This window comes from Sciurus carolinensis, chromosome 12 (assembly GCF_902686445.1).
Source record: "Sciurus carolinensis chromosome 12, mSciCar1.2, whole genome shotgun sequence".
NCBI lineage: Eukaryota > Metazoa > Chordata > Mammalia > Rodentia > Sciuridae > Sciurus > Sciurus carolinensis.
Genome location: NC_062224.1, coordinates 59,717,734 through 59,735,148, shown reverse-complemented (window position 1 = coordinate 59,735,148; position 17,415 = coordinate 59,717,734). Strand labels below are relative to the sequence as shown.

Below are 17,415 nucleotides of genomic sequence, written 5' to 3'. Positions count from 1 at the left end.
TGAAAAATCCCGTGCAAGGGTCAGTATTCCAGAAGTGGGCACTTTGAACATCATTACTGCTGTAGCTTGGATTTTAAGTGTCTCCCATAGACTCATGTGGTAAAGGCTTATTCCCTAGGGTGACGCTATTGGGATACGGTAGGACCTTTAAGAGGCGGAGCCTAGTGAGAGGTCTTCAGGCCATTGGGGTGTGTCCTCAAAGAGTATTGTGGGGATCAGAGCTGGAGCAGCGGGAGGAGGCGTGAGCTGAGGGGGCTGCCGAGGGGGCGGGTTGCGGGTGCCACATCTGCAGCCACAGGCCGCCACCGCCCACAGAGACTTCTGGCTCCCTGAGGGGAGCTCTGGAGCCCGCAACTGCCCAGGGCTGTGTCCCACTGCAGTGTCCAGCCCTCCCCGCCGCCTCCCGCTGGCTCTGGGTGGTCCCAGCCCCAGGCACCAGCCCCAGCCCTGGCAGAGACATGAATCCAGCAGAAAGAAATCAAGAAGGCCCATCATACCTGAGTGATGGACCACCAGAAGGTTCAATGAAAGATCGTCCACAACCAGGCTCGGTGTCCCTGTGACTGGGGGCATCCTCAATATTACAGAGGGAGCTGTGGGGGCCACCATGGGTGGTGTGGCTTGGATTGGTGGAAAGAGTCTGGTGGGAACAAAAGGGCTGTTAGGGCTGTGCCTTCCATGGGAGTAGAGCTGGTGACAGGGGGCGTTTCTGTTGTGGCTTGAAGTGTTTCAGCTGTTGCGTCTGCCCTTCACAGGGAAGAGGAAAGAAAAGTCTGACTAAAATATGAGGAGATACACTTGCTCTCCACAGCATTATGATGCTAGTGGCATTGAATTGCTAAATTATGGACTACCACCAAGTCACCTGTTTTGGATGTTTATCTTCTACACTGCTGAGTTGAAGGTATTGACTGGCTTTCATTTAAAAAGAAGAGACCAATTCTAGCACAGTGTATGAACGGTTCTCACACTCAAATTCCAGGTTTTTATCTGGTAAAATGTTACTATGGCTCAGCTGTAACTGAAAATATGGTATGTGTGAATATTTACTGTAAGTCCTTGAAACGTGAAAGTTGAATTTAGTAGATGATCTTTACAGTTCCATATGTACAATGTGCCAGGTAACTCAGGCCCCTTACAAAGGGAACCTTGAACTACATAAACTATAACTTTGATGTGCCTAATAGTTTCAGATGTCTTCGCTTTTTAAAACCATAGCTGTTTAAGCCAAGAGGCATTTTGTTTCTTATTTAGGCTGGCAAAAGCAGCAGAAATTTGAGAAGTTTAAAGAAAAGATAAATGGTTTTATGATACTGTTAATCATCTTTTGTTAGATATGCATTGTATTCATTTAACCATTGATGCCTTACAAAAGAAAACATCTTTTCTAATTCCTTAAAAACATGTAATTCTTATAATTATCTATGGATTCTTTTCAAGGTTGTAAAATTAATTTTCCCTCTTAAGAATCTCAGGAGTAGTGGGACAAAGGCGTTTCTTGCTGTCAGTGGATAAGACAGTGCTTGTTAGCTGTTCTGGTAAGTTGTTAAGGTCAAATTGTATATTTCAACTTGGACTCTTGCTTCATTATTAATACACCTAACAGTGACTAAGGAATATTTCTTAGTTGGTCAGAAGCTATGTTAGAAGAGTTTCAGATTAAGGAGAAACAAATATTAAGTATTTAAAAATTACCTAAAACATCCAAGATATGAAAAGAATCTTTCACATCTATTCTCTTTAGAATGTCTTAAAGTATCAGCAGTTCTCCCCTTTAAAAATACAATAAAAGCAATCACAAATTAAAAAAAAAAAAAAAAAAGAGGATTCTGGGCCCTGGGCCCTGCCTCTTCCTCTTTTTTTCCCTTTCTGGTCATGAGTTGAGCAGATTTATAAATAAATCTTTCCTCTTGATAAGCTAATTATCTCAAGTGTTTGTTTTAGTGATAGAAAGCTGACTGAAAAACATAAATCCTACCAGAAGGCTAATGAATTTACATAGAAGACATTTAGAAAGGGTTCTTCTCAGTAAAAGAAGAGGAGGTAAAAATAGGTGGCTTACTTGAGAAGAAAGCACCACCATCTTTGCATAAGGTAGGTGTAAGAAGCCCGCAAGCCAGGGACCTGTTCCCTTTGGAATGGAGTCTGGGTCACAGCTCTACTTGGCCTGGGATGGTGCTGGGACTGGCTGCTCCCAGTCAGAGTAGACTCTGGGAGCCTCCCATGCAATTGCCTCTCCAAGTGCTGGAGGACAGAGAGCAGGACTTCACCCAGGGCACAGGAGAAGCCAGTGGGGCCACCCGTTTGTTTGCTAACAGATGTCTATGTGTGTCACAGGATCCCATCAGAAATTTGTTTTCATTAATCAAACTACATGAGAACAAGGTTTAGAGAGGGTGGGACCTATTCCAACCTAATTCTAGCAGATGGAGGTCACTGATATCTACCAAGAATGGGACAAATGCTGAACGAATCCATTGGCCCAGGTCATTGGCCCATAGGCACAGGGCGAGGGAGGAGCAAAGGCTGCCTGAAGAGTCTTTGCTCTAATTATTAAAACAAACACCAATAACTCTGTTATGGTTTGAAAGTCCCCTCCAAAACTAATGTTGAAATTTAATTATCATTGTGGCAGTGTTGGGGTGGGCCCTAGAAGAGGTTGTTATGGTTTAGATGTGAGATGTCCCCCAAAATCTCATGCGTGAGACAATGTAAGAAGGTTTAGAGGTGAAATGATCAGGTTATGAGAGTCTTATCATAACCAATGCATCAGTCCTCTGATAGGGATTAACTGGGTGGTAACTGAAGGCAGTTCCTTGGAGGAACTAGGTCATTAGGGACATGATTTGGGGGTATGTATTTTGCCCTGGCAAGTGCAGTCTTCTCCCTGCTTCTTGGTGGCCATGTTGTGACCTGCTTTCCTCCACCATACTCTTCTGTCATGATGTTCTGCCTCACCTTGGGCCCCAAAGAATGGAGTCAACCATCTATGGACTAAGATCTTTGAAACCGTGAGCCCCAAAACAAACTTTCCTCCTCTAATTGTTCTTGTCAGGTCTTTTGGTCATAGCAGCAAAAAAAATCTGACTAAAACAGAAATTGGTACTGAGAAGTGGGGTCATTGCTGGGACTAACCTGACCATGTGGTTCAGAAGCTTTTGGAGCTTTTTGGAATTTGAAGGAGGAATTTTGGCAAATTTAGTATGAAAGCTGGAAAACCTTTAGAATGTTGTAAGTGGAATTCTGTAAGTGGAATTCTGATGGGAGTTCAGAAGACCAGAATACCCACAGAACTGCAGACATTACTGACAAGGCTCATGAGGTTTCAGAGGAAAAGGAGGACCTCATTGGAAATTGGACTAGAGGTCTTTATGTTACATTCTGGCTAAGAAGTTCTCTACAGTTTGTCCACATCCTGAGACTTTTTATGAGACTGAATTCGAAGGTGATTGACTAATTAATCTGGCTGAAGGAATTTCTAGGCAGCATGGTATTCAGGCAGTGGCATGGGTATTGCTGGCAGCTTTTAGCCAAGTTTCTTATGATAATAAGGAGCAGAAAACAAAGCAGAGGGTTTTGAAAAACTTGAAACTTGGCCAGAAAACTTTGAGTAAAACTGGAGCTAAGGAAGGCGTGGTTGTTAAAGACAATACAGCCACTTAAGAAACACTAAGTAACCTGAAACAATAGGAAAGATGACTTGAGGGCATCTCAGTAATCGGTAAGACCACAACCATCTCATACTGAAGGCTGTAAAAGTAAAAATTCTTTTGAGAGGAGATCAGCGGGGCACCCTGCTTGCACAGGGGGGACCAGGAAGTTATTTCACCATGCTCAGCCACCCAAGCACTCAGAGGCTGCTGTAGCTGTGATACTGTGAGGCTTGACTACTGCTTAAGAAGGCCACAGACCTTGCTGCCAACCACGTGGTGCTGGTTCTACAGAATTGCAGGATGCTGGAGTTCAAGGAGGCCTCCACTGAGATTTCAAAGGAAGGCCTGGGAGACCAGGCAAAGTGCAGCAGGGTTGGAGACCCTGTGGGTTGCCTATGAAGGGCAGTGTATGGAGTTGTGAGGAGGAAGCCAAAGTTGCAGTGGAGACCTCCAAGATTAGGAAATGCCAGCACTATGGGACATCTGCTGAGGGAAGCTGCAGGAATCAGAGACAAGACGACAGAGGCCACGTGGGCTACAACCAGAAAGGCCATGGGATAGAGCTCCACAGACCCTTCAGAGAGAACATCAGGGTGCCATGTGACCCAGATGCTGGACATGGAGCTGCAGGACTTGCTTGCCCAGTTGAATATTAGTCTTGCTTTGGTCCCACCCCTTTTTCCTCTGCCCCTGTATATTCCTCTTGGCATGGAAATGTTTACTCTGTACCTTTATATATTGGATATATATAAGTTGCTTTTGATTTTTACAGGGGTTCACACTAAAAATTTGCCTTGCGTCTCAGAGGAGACTTTGGAGTTGTACTTTTGGGAAATCTTGGAACGGTTGGGACTGTGGGGACTCTTGGAAATGAGCTAAATGTATTTTGCATTGTGAGATGGGCATGAGCTTTTGAGGGGCCAGAGGCAAAAAGTTATGGTTTGGATGTGAGGTGTCCCCCAAAAGCCCATGTGTGAGACAATGTAAGAAGGTTTAGAGGTGAAATGATAGGGTTATAAGAGCCTTAACATAATCAGTGCATTTAGCCCCTGATAGAGATTAACTGGGTAGTAATTGAAAAGGTAGGTAGGGTATGGCCGGAGGAGGTGGGTCACTGGGGGCTGGACTTCTGGTCTTCAGAACCATGAGCTAAATATACTCCTTTTTTAAAAAATTTAAAATTTTTTTTTTTTTTTTTTTTTTTTTTTTTGTACTGGGGATTGAACTCGGGCACTCAACCACTGAGCCACATCTCCATTCCTATTTTGTATTTTATTTAGAGACAGGGTCTTGCTGAGGCTGACTTGAACTCACAATCCTCCTGCCTCAGCCTCCAGAGTTGCTGGGATTACGGGTGCGGGACGCCGTGCCTGGCTTACTCTTACTGTTTGTACATCATCCAGATGGTGGTATTCTCTTATAGCAGCCTCATACAGACAGAAGCACTGCGCTCTTACACCTGTTGAGCATTTACCAGGTTACGACACACTTTCTCATATGGTCTTCTTTCATCCTCAGAAGCAGCCCAGGGTAAACTCAGTGAGGTAGTCTGGGCTTTGCTTCTCCTTACACAGGGGAGGGTTTGGAACGCGGAGATGCTCAGAGACCCTCAAAGTCAACTGAAGTTACAGTTCTCAAAGCAGTGCCCAGGCATCAGGACTCGTCCACCAAGAGTTCTCAGAGTTGATATTTGTGTCGGACTCCCCAGGGAACGTTTCCAAGATACACATGTTTATTCTGTAAGTAATATTCCCTTCTTTTGTCTGCTTTTCAAAAACCTCTGTATCTTAACCCAATTGTATGCCTATTTAGAGATAGAGACATATACAAAGAACTTGATGCATCTTATTACAGGAGCACTGTCCAGTGTGGGAGCTCCTTGATGTGCATTTGTGAGTGAATAAATAGTGAATCAGTCTAACAGAAGTTAGACAGAAAGAGATGACTATATCTGGGGCCACCAGGGAAGGCTTCTCATCATAGTTCGAGTTGGACGATTTACAGCGTGATCACTCGATGTGTGTGAAATGCCTTATAATATTTTACTCCTCCTGTTACAGCTATTTCACATCTAGGAATTTATCCTTGGGGATATGTCAGAGGAAAAAAAAAAGGAGAGAGAGATTTATGTTCCACATGTTTATTACAGTGTAATTGAGAATAGTGAAAAAGTAGAAGCAATCTTAAGGTCCAGTAGCAGGGAACAGAAACACAAAAATGGCATTCAGTCCACGTGATGGAATATTCTGCAGCCATTCAAGTCACGTTGTCAGAGCACGTGTCCTGACTGGAAAAGTAAATGTGCATGGTGGGTATATTAAGGGGAACAAGATTCCAAAAGGGTCATATTCAGAATGATCCAAAACTTGTAAAGGTATTTGACCCACCGAGAAGGGAAAGAGCATGAAGGATGGAGCGCGCAAGGGCAGTTGAATATTTTTTTAGATGAAGAACAAACGACACATTGTTACCCTGTGTGCAGATGATGGAGCACACTGCAGTGGCTTCCTCAGGTGGCAGCACGGTGGCCTCTAGGTCACCTCTCTTAGGCAGGTGACTGACCCTCATTCTCTCCCTCTTCCTCACCCTCTCAACCTTGTGACTTAGAAGACTCTTCTGGAGGTGAGGCCTGGCCAAAGGCCCAAATTGGAGGGCAAGGGGTGTGTGCTGGGTTCGGCCTGCATTGTGGGGGAGCGCGTCTGCCTGTTGTAATGGGGTTGCTGTGTGCTGGGTGGGCGGAGCTCGTAAGGCCCAGGATTTGTTTATTCATCAGTCACAGGAAGTGTGTTGGACAGAGCAAGTGGTGCTCAATGAAGATTTGTTGAACGATCGCTTTATAAATGTGGGTAGAATCCAAGTACATGAAGGCTACGCTTTTTCATTGCCCAAGGAGGAACAAGCTTTAGGAATCCTGAAGGCCAAGGCTGGTCACTACTTGGGATGTCAAAGCTGTGTATCTACTGAGCCTTGGATTTGGCCTTGTTTGGGGCCCCTCTTCCACTGTGAATTGAAGGCTTCATTTCAGCTGGGGATAGGCAAATGCAGACTCTGACCAGGTTTTTCTGTTGCCTCCTCTCCCAAAGTTGATTTCTTTTATTTATTCATTCAGCTAATATCTGTTGAGCGGTTCCAGGTTCAATTTTAGATGCTGGAATATAAAAGAACAGGAGACACCTATGGTGCTGGGGGACACCAGCCACTGTCAGGTCCATGCACCAAGACTTCTAGTGCCCTGCATAATTATAAGGGTTTTCTAGAAATAGTACCTTCAACTAGAAAAGTTAGTGGGAGCATTTTATATTGCAATAGGCCCAAATTGAGACACAGAGGTGTTTTGTCTGTCTGGGTGCTGGAATAGCCTGACCAGCTATTGCTGGATGGTGTCACCTTGCTTTGCTTTTTATGTCCTCCCAGTCCCAGGAGCATCTGGCTGAAGGTATCATGTCATGGCAGACAGAATGACCACAGAGAGACTGATGTCCTCCCTGAGACTTAAGGATAGGATCAAAATAAGAAGAATAAAAGTAATATCAGTATGTTATGAGAGTGTTAATAGTTTGAGAGACAAATACGCCTAAGACTCTACATTTGGATAGTTTTCTTCCCTAATGAGAAGATGCTTCCGATGATCACACATATCCTCCTCCTGAGAGGTTCTGATGGGAGTTGAGGACAAAGTGGAATTATAGGCCATGCCAGAGCCGGGAGAACTGAGAGATGGAGGCTTTAGTGAGGAGGAGCGAAGGGATTGGAAACAATTCCCAATGGGACCTTCTGTTCTCTTCTCCAAGGGACTGATCCATAGGCACACCTCCACTAGCTCTTCCACTTGAAGGCATTTTTTTCTAGGAATCCTCCAGCTTTTTAACTCCTCTGACACCAAGAAAACCCAGGAAAGTCTTGTCTAGGATTCAGAGAGAAGACAACAGGAAGCCTGGGAGGTGTGCATGCCAGCAAACTCAATAGAGCAGGAGACGGGGAGATTCAAAGCAGGGGCCTTGCCAGGAAATAGGAGGGTGGGTGTATTTGCTGTGGTGGGCACCTGGCCCTGTCTCTTGGGACTGTGGTGCACTCGACTGATTCGATGCATGTGGTACCAACATCGAGGAAGGTGCCTCAGTGCTGCTGAGGGAAGATGTTCTCCGTGGAGGGGAAGAGGTGATTCTTAGGGGCAGGGGCTACCTGGGAGGCATCTGTCCATTCCCAATCTGTTTTGACCTTCTTGCTTGAGTGTGCTTAGTTGCATTTGAGACAAGCACCCGAGTGACAAGGGGCCCGTGTGTCCAGGTCCAAACTCTGCAATGACTGCAAATGCCCTAATTTTGTGTGAGTCCCCAGAGACACTGGGCTAGGGACACAGGCCACCAAAAAAAAAAAAAAAAAAAAATGATGCACAACATCAACATTAAACTTCTCACCAGTTTTCATGTGTGATCAGTCCATTGGTGACTCGCCGGGAAGGACAGTTCCAGAAGCTCTGTGACTTAGCCCCATTTCTACCCACTTGTGGTTGGTTTGCAAATATGTTAGAGGCCAGCCCCACAGGCCTTATCCCAGGATGTGCTGAGGGACCCAGGAGGCGGACCCAGGCCCAGGGGTTGCTATAATGAGAATACCCATCCTGTGTACAGAAGGATAAATTGGAGAGAGAAGAATTCGTGAGTCTGGGTAGAATAAAAGTGAACATTTAATGCCACCATAGTTTGATTCTTTTAAACACCAGATTCTTTTTTGACAACATTTTACACCTCATATGCCACAAAAAGTCAGAGATCGTATCCAGCAAACAATGTTTTCACACAGGAATGGCACACAGCTTAATGGATTCATGTCACCAGTTTGTGAGAACTATGTAACACTCTGTTCCAGACCGTTCTCCAGGTAGCCTGCTCATATTTATCATGACCAAGCCAACAGCTAATTTTTATATAGCTATATAAAGGCCCATACACAAAATCCAGCCTGCAAATAGGCTGTTGGGACCTGCCCAAGTACTGAATAGTTGATTTTCTGACCTTAACAAATGAGCTTTATTAAAACAAAAAACAAACAAACAAAAAAAAAACAGCAAACACTTATGAGCTAAGAACTTAATTTTAAAAACAGCACCAATCCTCTATCCAGTTAAACAGTGAATTTCAAACAATGACATTCAATACTACCATTGACTTAAAATAAGATTTTTTTGAACGTGTTTGTGAATTCACTGTTTCCAACACAATAAATGCACTTGGGCAGGCCTTGTCTCCAGTCTTCAAATGGGTCCATTTCTACAGATAAGCATATTTATATATACATACATACATTACTAATCATGGAATCATAGAACTAGGGCTGGAAGGAATCACAAAGATCATGTAGCACAATGTCCTCATTTTACAAATTAGAAAACAGTTCCAGAGATGTTGATAATGTATACCAGGTCACAGATGGGACTATTGTGGACACTGGAATTTGAACTCAGGTTTTCTGTCCTGTGCTCTTCTGCCATGCCACATACCTTCTGCACACACACATCTACATATGTACACACATGCCGGTACAGAGGAGTGATGTGTGTTCATGTCCACACACCCGGTGCAACGCCATCTAATGGGAAGAGTCCAATATGCTGGACTCAAGTCCCAGTTCTGCTATAAAACTGTTCCGTGAACTTGGGCCAATTGATGACTATTGACATCAGTTTCTTCATCTATAAATGATAGCTCCTAAAGAGAGCTTTAATTTCTTCAAAGCACATCCCATAAGTTTTACCACTGTTTTGCCTCTTTACACCATCCTAGAAGGGCAGCTATGATGAACCCCCAACCTTCCACTCGGGCCCCCAAGGTCCAGCAAAATGAAGCGACTCGCCCAAGTTGCATAGCTAGCGATGGACCAGGCTTGGCCCCTGGTTACCTCTCCTGGCTCCAGGCTTTCCTCCTAGTTTTAGCTGCCTCTCAAATGAGACTACTGGCCCCAGCCCCTCTCTGCCTCTAAGGGATCCAGCAAGGGACAAGTTGCCTTAAGTATTACGGGTTGTAAGATTCACTAAAGTGCTTTGGTTTCTCCAGAAAAAAGAGCTATGATATATCCAAGGTAAGGACCTCTAGTTGCTTTCCTAGCCCCCTTCAGTAGCACCACAGGTGGAGTAGGGGTCTTGAGGAGATGTAGGAACTTAATACTGTCAGCACTTTTCTCAGGAATTTGATGTTGAACCAATAAGAGAAGCTGAATCCTCTTCCACCCAGGCCCGTGGAAGGTGATTTTTAAGCTCATTATCATCCAAGTCCAAAGGAAAGATCCCTTTGGTTACTTACTATAGAAACAACTGAGATTCTGAACTAAGCCCTGTACTCAGAGGACTGGACCCTAATCCCTGTTCTCCTGAATTATTTATCTCCTCCTACCCGGCTCATGTCTCTGCTAACAGACTTTGCTAGAGAGAGAAAAACAGAAAAAAAAAAAAAAAAAAAAAAAAAAAAAAGCCACAGACATAACCACCAGGCTTATACTTCAGTGCATAGCATGGGAGACCGTTTCCAACCATGATGCATAAATAAATTCTAAAACACAAACAATTCTATAAAACAACATCCTGAGTTTAAAAATAAATTATAACTTCATAAATTGAGTATGACAATGTGGGATGTTAGCAATGAAGACTCTGCTAGTTTTGAAGGTAACTTCCTCGTGATACTCTTTTTTTTTTTTTTTTTTTTTTTTTATTGTGGTGCTGGGATTGAACCCAGGGCCCTGTGCTTGCAAGGCAAGCACTTTACCAACTGAGCTATCTCCCCAGTCCTGAAAGTAACTTCTTTGTGTTATATAAATAGACACATGAGCACCAGTGCCTGTGTCACCTCTGCACACACGGACACTGGGAAGGGCTGTGCTCAGAATATCAGTAAGAGGGAATGTTGACTTGATACTCCCTCAGGCACCTGTCTGTCCAATATCATGACCACACCTCAGGTTCTGAGTAGGGCCACTCAAAAGCAGATGGTGTTTGTTTAGGGTTGGGTGAATTAGCTCTTAGGGATTTAAAAAACAAACAAATACACTTTTTTGAGATGAGAAGTTTTAATAGTTTCTCCTGGATTGGAATTCTGCTTTTATTATTGCAGAAATAAGAAATAGTTTGTGTTTTAGAAATGTGTCATTTTGTCAGGAAGATTGCTAAGTGATGCAATTTATGAGATTTTACTCACAAATTGTGACACTTTTGGGAGGAGAAGAAAGAGATGCTATGAGCCAAAGGAACGCGGTATTTCTACCACATGGCTAAACCAACTTCAGACTGGCAGCATCGGTGAAATCAAATGCCGGGCTTTGCCACCTAGAGAAAAGCAGCCTGAACTGTTTTTTTAAAAATTTTACCTCCCTGCTTGGAAGTCTCACATGCGGTGGCCCTGAAGAGTGTCCCTTGCACTGTGGAAAGTGGGGCCACACTGCCCGGGCAGAAGCAGCGAGATCCCAGGGACAACGGCATGGGGTGGCTTAGATAGCATCAACTAATAGCACCCAGGACTTCCAGCCTGTTTCTGACTGGCATGGTTTCAGGGTTTACGATATTGCCTTGAAAAGTCAGGAAATATTTTTGCATATGCTCAAAAAGTGGGCAAATGATGTTCCAGCAGGGAAGAACAACTAAATTCATGAATCTTTTTCAATTTTTAAATGAATTAATCTTTAGTAATTTTTTTATAGCCTAAATTATTGTTGGAATAAAGACACTAAAAACATTCATTACATCATTATTTTGGAAGGCTCAAGTATAAATAAGCAGTTGCCAATGACATCAGCAACTGTGTTTACTTTGAACGAATTGTGGGCTCTCGTTGGACTTGCCTTCTATCCCAAGGAGTCAAGGTCATGTGGATGGTTTCAAATGGATATATCTGTGATGAAGGCTTATGGATTAACCCAAATTAATGATGAACATTAGAATGATGAACATCTGAAGCCCAAAGAAGGTGGCTGATTTATAAGGGCATGAGGTACATACCCAAGTGGGCACAGATTCCTTTCTTCTTCAACTCCAATAATGGAATGGAAATCTTTGGAGCAAACGTAAAGACTTGGATGTGTGTATAAAAAGATTTTTTTTTTTTTTTTTTTTTTGGAACCACCACTCTGGATGGTTTAAGTGACTGTAATCAGACTTCCAGCTTAAGGCTACTTCATGACAAACTGGGCCAAATTCCTGCCTGCCAAACCCCCCATGTTGGGTTTCGTGTGTGTGTGTGTGTGTGTGTGTGTGTGTGTGTTACTTTTTTTTTAATCCCAGCAGGAGTCCCTTCCCTACTTGGGGTCCTTGTTTGAATTCACAGGACTCACCTCTGCATTTGCATCTGAAGTTCCCCCATGTTCAGAATAGCAATTACAGATAAAACAACAGGGAGGTGTGCTGATTCAAATCTGGAAGAGATGAAAGTGAGAGACAGCTTCCCCATGATTTCGAGGGGAATTCAAGGACAAGAAGATCAAAGGTTCCAGCTCTCAGGTCAGGATCTGAAAGCCAGGATAAAGCAAACTATCACTCCCTCGCATCATAAAACACCAGCATGAAATGCAGTATGGATTTACTCCAGGGGAAATGATCTCTGCTTCCCTTTCTTGAATCTCAGTTTTGTTCTGCTGGCAATGCTTCGACCTCACACTAAACTATATGGAGCAAGAGTTGGTGGGATAAGTTTCAGACAAGGAATTAAGTAAGGTTTATTCATCTAAGTGTGAATTTAAAAAAAAAAAAACGTTTAATTTGTGGATAATGAAATAGAAATGAGTTCTTTGGTGCTCCCTTGGCCTTCCTGGGCTATCTGTCATCAAAACCAAAAGGACACCTGGAGCCATCTCCCACCTGGACCCTATATGACCTTTTTCAGTTACTGAGGCTGCTTTGGAATAGCACCTTCTTTCTTGCGCTTAAAGATCATCATCTGTATAGTCAGGAACATGCCCCTCATAATGTAAAACACATGACTTCTTCACATGGTTTATCAACTCTTGGTAAATAAAAATGTTTGCAGTTATGTAAGTAAAACAAGAAAAGAAATCAAAAAAAAAAGAAAGAAAATGGACAATTTACAGGCAGTTGTTCTCCTACTCCATGACCTGCAGGATCCTGTGGGCTGTTCCATGATGTGGCCTCTTGGGAAGTCAGTCTGACTTGGTAAGATCACTCTGGGTGATATAAACCTTTTGTTATATATCAAAAGTTGTTACAAATGTATACAAGTAGATTTAGGCAGGAGGCAAGCTGAAGGCCACTCCCTAGGAGAGAGTCCACTGTTCCACTTGGTCTCACTCCAGCAAAGGCACCAGGCTCTGTCGGTGACCTTCTAAAGGAAGTCACTGCAGCATGAGGACCTCAGGGCTAAGGGAGAATGTGGCAGTGGCAAAAGCCAAGCTCACTGATTACTTATCAAATGAATTTGTTTACAACAAAAAAACAAGGCATACTCACCTTTGAAAATTCCCCAAATAAAGGCTTTTCATGGAGTGGTATATTTCAAACTAGCAACCCAAAGGGCAAACAAACCAACTTAAAGGACTGGCATCCCCTAGGGTCCAGAAGCTTTCGAGAATGTTGTTAAGCAAGCCAATGCATGCAAGTACTATGAGGCCAGAAGTGGGCTCAGAGCCCCAGAACTCTGCAGAACGGGTTTGGGTTGAGGAGCTGGGGGTGGGGGAGGCCCTACTTCCCAAGGTGACACACTTATTTAACTTGTAGGATGCAGAAAGGGGAAAATGAACCCTTTCACCATATTTTAGTCCATTCAACTAGCATATTCAGGCATATCTTGAGTGGGTACATTTGCACAGGAGCAGACTCTTACGGAATGGGTAAAGCTGGACTTGTGACCCATGGAGTTGGTCAACGGGGCTGACTTCTAAAGCAAGAGAGCTAATGGGCCTTCTGTGCCCTGTTCTGATGAGTCACAAATCACATGTTCTGATGCTCCTAAGACTTCAGTTCCTATTTAGAACCTAGCTGAGCCCTCCTGGCTGTTGAGCCAGCTGTTTTGGGCTATAGGTGTCCAGAGGCACAACCAACAAATGCAAAGGCTAATTTAATTTTCCTTGGGGAGCAGCCTGGGCTGAGAAGTTGGTTAGTGGGGACAGCTTAGCCTGGAAAGAGGCTCACGAAGGTAAACTGCATTTGAGGACAAAGATGAACTGTACTCAGTACGGCAATGCCCTTGGCTGTTCTGTGCCTCAGGTTTTTGTCCCTAATACAGGTGTAATAATCCTGAAGGAAACTTGCAATTAGAGAATGAGGTCCTAAGTTTTGGGGAGCCAATACCTGGACATACATATTCATTCAACTCTACTCTGCCTGTCCATGGCTAGGATTTAGGGAGAAGGAACTTCTCTCTGTCTTTGGGGGCCAAGCCTTACCCCTGGGAAGTATGGAGGCTTTGCGACAGGGAAGAACTGAACTTCTTGCTTCCAGAAGGACTCTGGATAACTCTCCCTGGCCTCCTTCTTGTTCTAAACAATGCTATTGGAGTCTATAAGCATGAAGCAGAAGAAGCCTCTCAACTCAAAGTCCCCCTGCCCCCTGCTGCCACTTCAATAAATTCACAAAACTTGAAAACAAAGAAATATGGCTCTGCTGAATTGGTTCAAGCTTTCCATCCAGAGTCTTTGGAATAGAAATGAACATGAACGTGTTTTGAGGATCACCAAAACCCTGGATGGGTGGGGAAAGGACATGGATGAGGGGCTGCATATGGAGCAAACAGCCTACCTACATGGAGAGGTTTGTCCAGGTCACAAAGGACAATTTATCCTTAGAGATGCAAGCCCTGTCTGCTCTCCTGATTACTCAAGTTCACTCGCACTGCTTCACAATCAGCCCTCTGGGTCTGCTGGTCGACCTGCTGGTGGTGGGAGGAGGCACTGAGCACCACCTGCCGTTCCAAAGCCTTTTTTTGGAAATACACACTTGCTGTGTGGATGAAGTCTTTATGTTCTGTTTGAGTGGCCTTACCAGAATCATCAAAAAAGACAGTTAACATTTATTCATATGCAATACTGGTTAGGAAATAGCTCTACAAACACAACTTACTTACAAACAGCAAGTCAGAAATAGGATAAAACACCAAGAGAAAACGAGCCATAAGTACATTTCAAAAACGTGTGGTATTTTCTTTTTTGTTGGTTTTGTTGTTTTCGTCTTGACTAGCACCATCTGTACACAAGAGAGTATGAACATAAATGTTTGGATAATCATAAAGATTTGCAAGGCACTTAATCCGTCATCCTGGGTCATCTCGTCATGGGTGTTTTGTTTTCGCTTTCAACAGCAATCCTACGTCCACCCTCCCCCTCACGAAAGCAAGACAAGAGAGAGGTCTCTTTGCCAGCAGTTCTTATGTACAAACAAGTTAAGTTCCTCAAAGTGCTTTTTCAGTCTCACAGGGCATCGACATCCCTTGGGCTTCCCATCACTTTCTCCTTCCAATTGTTTGGTGTTTGCACCTTCCCTACGACAGAAAACAAAAGAAAACTCGCCTTCCGCTCTACGCTCCCTCCAGACTTGCCACCAACCTTCATCCTCATTCTATAGACTTTGGGTGCCACCAGCACCGAGGGCCTGGGGGAGGGCGACGTCTCTCTGCAGTCCTGGGGAGTGAGGGGACTGGCGGGCCAGGGATCTGCCTCTCCTTATCGGCGCCTGGAGGTGATGTCAAAGCAGGTGATCATCATGAGATGGGCCTTGCAGAAGTTGACGCGGCTCTCCAGGCGCTCGGTGACGCACTCCAGCGCCTCCAGGTACTCCAGGGAATCCAGCTCCAGCACCTGCTCCAAGTCGACTGCAAGAGAGGAAGAGCCTGGTGGAGACCCCAGCGGACGGGGAAGAACAATCCCGTCTGCTCAGCCTAGACCTCGCTGCTGCCCCACATCTGCCCCTTTGTCTGGAGATCTGATTTCTTCACCTGCCTCCGGTGGCCTTGGTGTTCCCTCCTGCCTGATCCTTGGCCTCTTGGTCAGTGAACTGAAACGCTGGTTACCAGTTTTTAGATCCTTAACATTTCGTTGAGACCATTCTGAGGAATAAGGCAAGAATCTAGCTGCCCCCACCTGGGGCCATCTCCACCATAGGATTTGTGAAAGATTACCACCATTTTTCTCACTAGCCATGAAGAAAGCAGATCTTCAAGCTGGGGTGGGGGCAAATCCCTCCCTTGGGACGTGTAGGCCTCTGCCTCCTTAGATAAGGACTTTCTCCCTCATATTCCTTCATGAGCTGCTGCTCAGGCTGAGAAATCTGACCCTGTCTCTTGGCACTTCCTGTGCATTTTCACATACTCAGTGGTCATTCAGGAAATACAATAAACAGATCTACATCGATAGGTGAGTTTCCTTAAACTCAGAAGACAAGCTGACACCTAAGGCCCGGATACCTTGCCTGATGCTCAGCCCTACACAGGGTGAAGAGTTTGAGTCCTTCAGTTTCTGAAGAGCAGGTGTCTGCGGTCAACCCCACCTGGAATCAGGTTTCCTACTTTGTCCCTGGTGGCTGGGTAGAGGGGTGGGCTGCCTGGTACCAGCTCCAGAGGTGCTCCAAGGAGTCGCATATGGGGAGGACAGCAGGGATAGCAACCAAGGCTGGTGGGGTGGCCTTGCAATCCAAAGCAGGGGATTTGCACTTGATTCCCAGCGGGTCTATACAAGCTCTGTGACCTTGACTCCTGTGGGTGCCATTTCCTTAAAAGTGACATGAGTATAATAATCCCTACCCTGCCTATCCTCTCCGCCTCAAGTTTTTGAGAAGAATAAAATAAAAAAGGAGATAATAAATGTGAACCTGGTCTGAAAACATTTGAAAACCATGTCATGCTACAGAAACACCAGGGATCGTAATGGAAGCAGACTGTTTTATACAGGGAAAATCCCTGAGAGCGAGACTGTGAGGGGACTCACTCAAGGTCACAGTTAATAAGGACCACAGCTGGAAGGAGACTCAGTCTAATAGGCTGAACACCAGTCTAACACTGAAGAAACAAAACCTCACTATGCCATAACCTCATCAGACTACATCACTGGACCACCTCAAAAGGGGCATCAGCTCAAAAATTAAAAATACAAATGGACCCCAGCACATCTGTGTCTGTGCTCATATCCTGCCTGTCACCAACAGGCACGGTCAGCATGCAGCCTCCTTAGGTTTTGTTTTTTTCCATTCTTATTTTCCATTGATCTTAAAGAAACAAACTGTGCTTCTCCTTTCATGTGGCCTTCTGTTCATTCTCTTTCTCAGCATCAAAAATCCCTGATTCTTGACATATATGAAGGCAAAAAGAAATGTTTTCAGATGTTTCCTGGAAGCATCTGAAACACATGTGTACTGGTAAGCCTGTTCCATCCGGGGAGAAAATGTGATTTTGTAAGACAAAGATCATTTTCAAACCTGCCTTGGGCATAAACAGCTCTTGAAAAATAAAATGTTAATGAAAATGTTAAAAATGAAGGGACTGTCTGAAGGGATGCCCCAGGATCTTGAAGTGCTCAAAGATTAAAAAAAAAAAAAAAAAAAAAAAAAGAAGAAAGGAAGGAAGGAAGAAAGAAAGAAAAAAATAAAAGAAAAGGTGTTCACAGATAGGACAGAAATAAGCACGGGGTTCCATGTTTATGCCCTGGTCAGACTTTGGCTAATGTCCTCTTTCCTTTCTTGTATGCCCCACTAGTACCTTTGATAAAAATACTTTTGGAGGAAGAAAATTTCTAATAGAGGACCTCACTTCCTCTATGATGAACACAGGCACAGACA

The 17,415-nt window shown here is 44.3% G+C and overlaps 1 protein-coding gene and 1 pseudogene across 2 annotated transcripts in view; one reads left to right on the top strand and one right to left on the bottom strand.

The window, feature by feature from the left end:
- Positions 1 to 458: 458 nt before the first annotated feature.
- LOC124961485 (transmembrane protein 263-like) lies at positions 459 to 781 on the top strand (annotated as a pseudogene).
- Positions 782 to 10,334: 9,553 nt separating this feature from the next.
- The window catches only part of Kif26b (kinesin family member 26B), a 500,968-nt gene continuing 493,887 nt past the window's right edge, over positions 10,335 to 17,415 (bottom strand). For both annotated transcript variants that reach the window (XM_047521119.1, XM_047521120.1), the window contains one exon: positions 10,335 to 15,457. In XM_047521119.1, the coding sequence (XP_047377075.1) occupies positions 15,309 to 15,457 (149 nt within the window). In that variant the 3' untranslated portion in view covers positions 10,335 to 15,308. The remainder of the gene's footprint in view (positions 15,458 to 17,415) is intronic.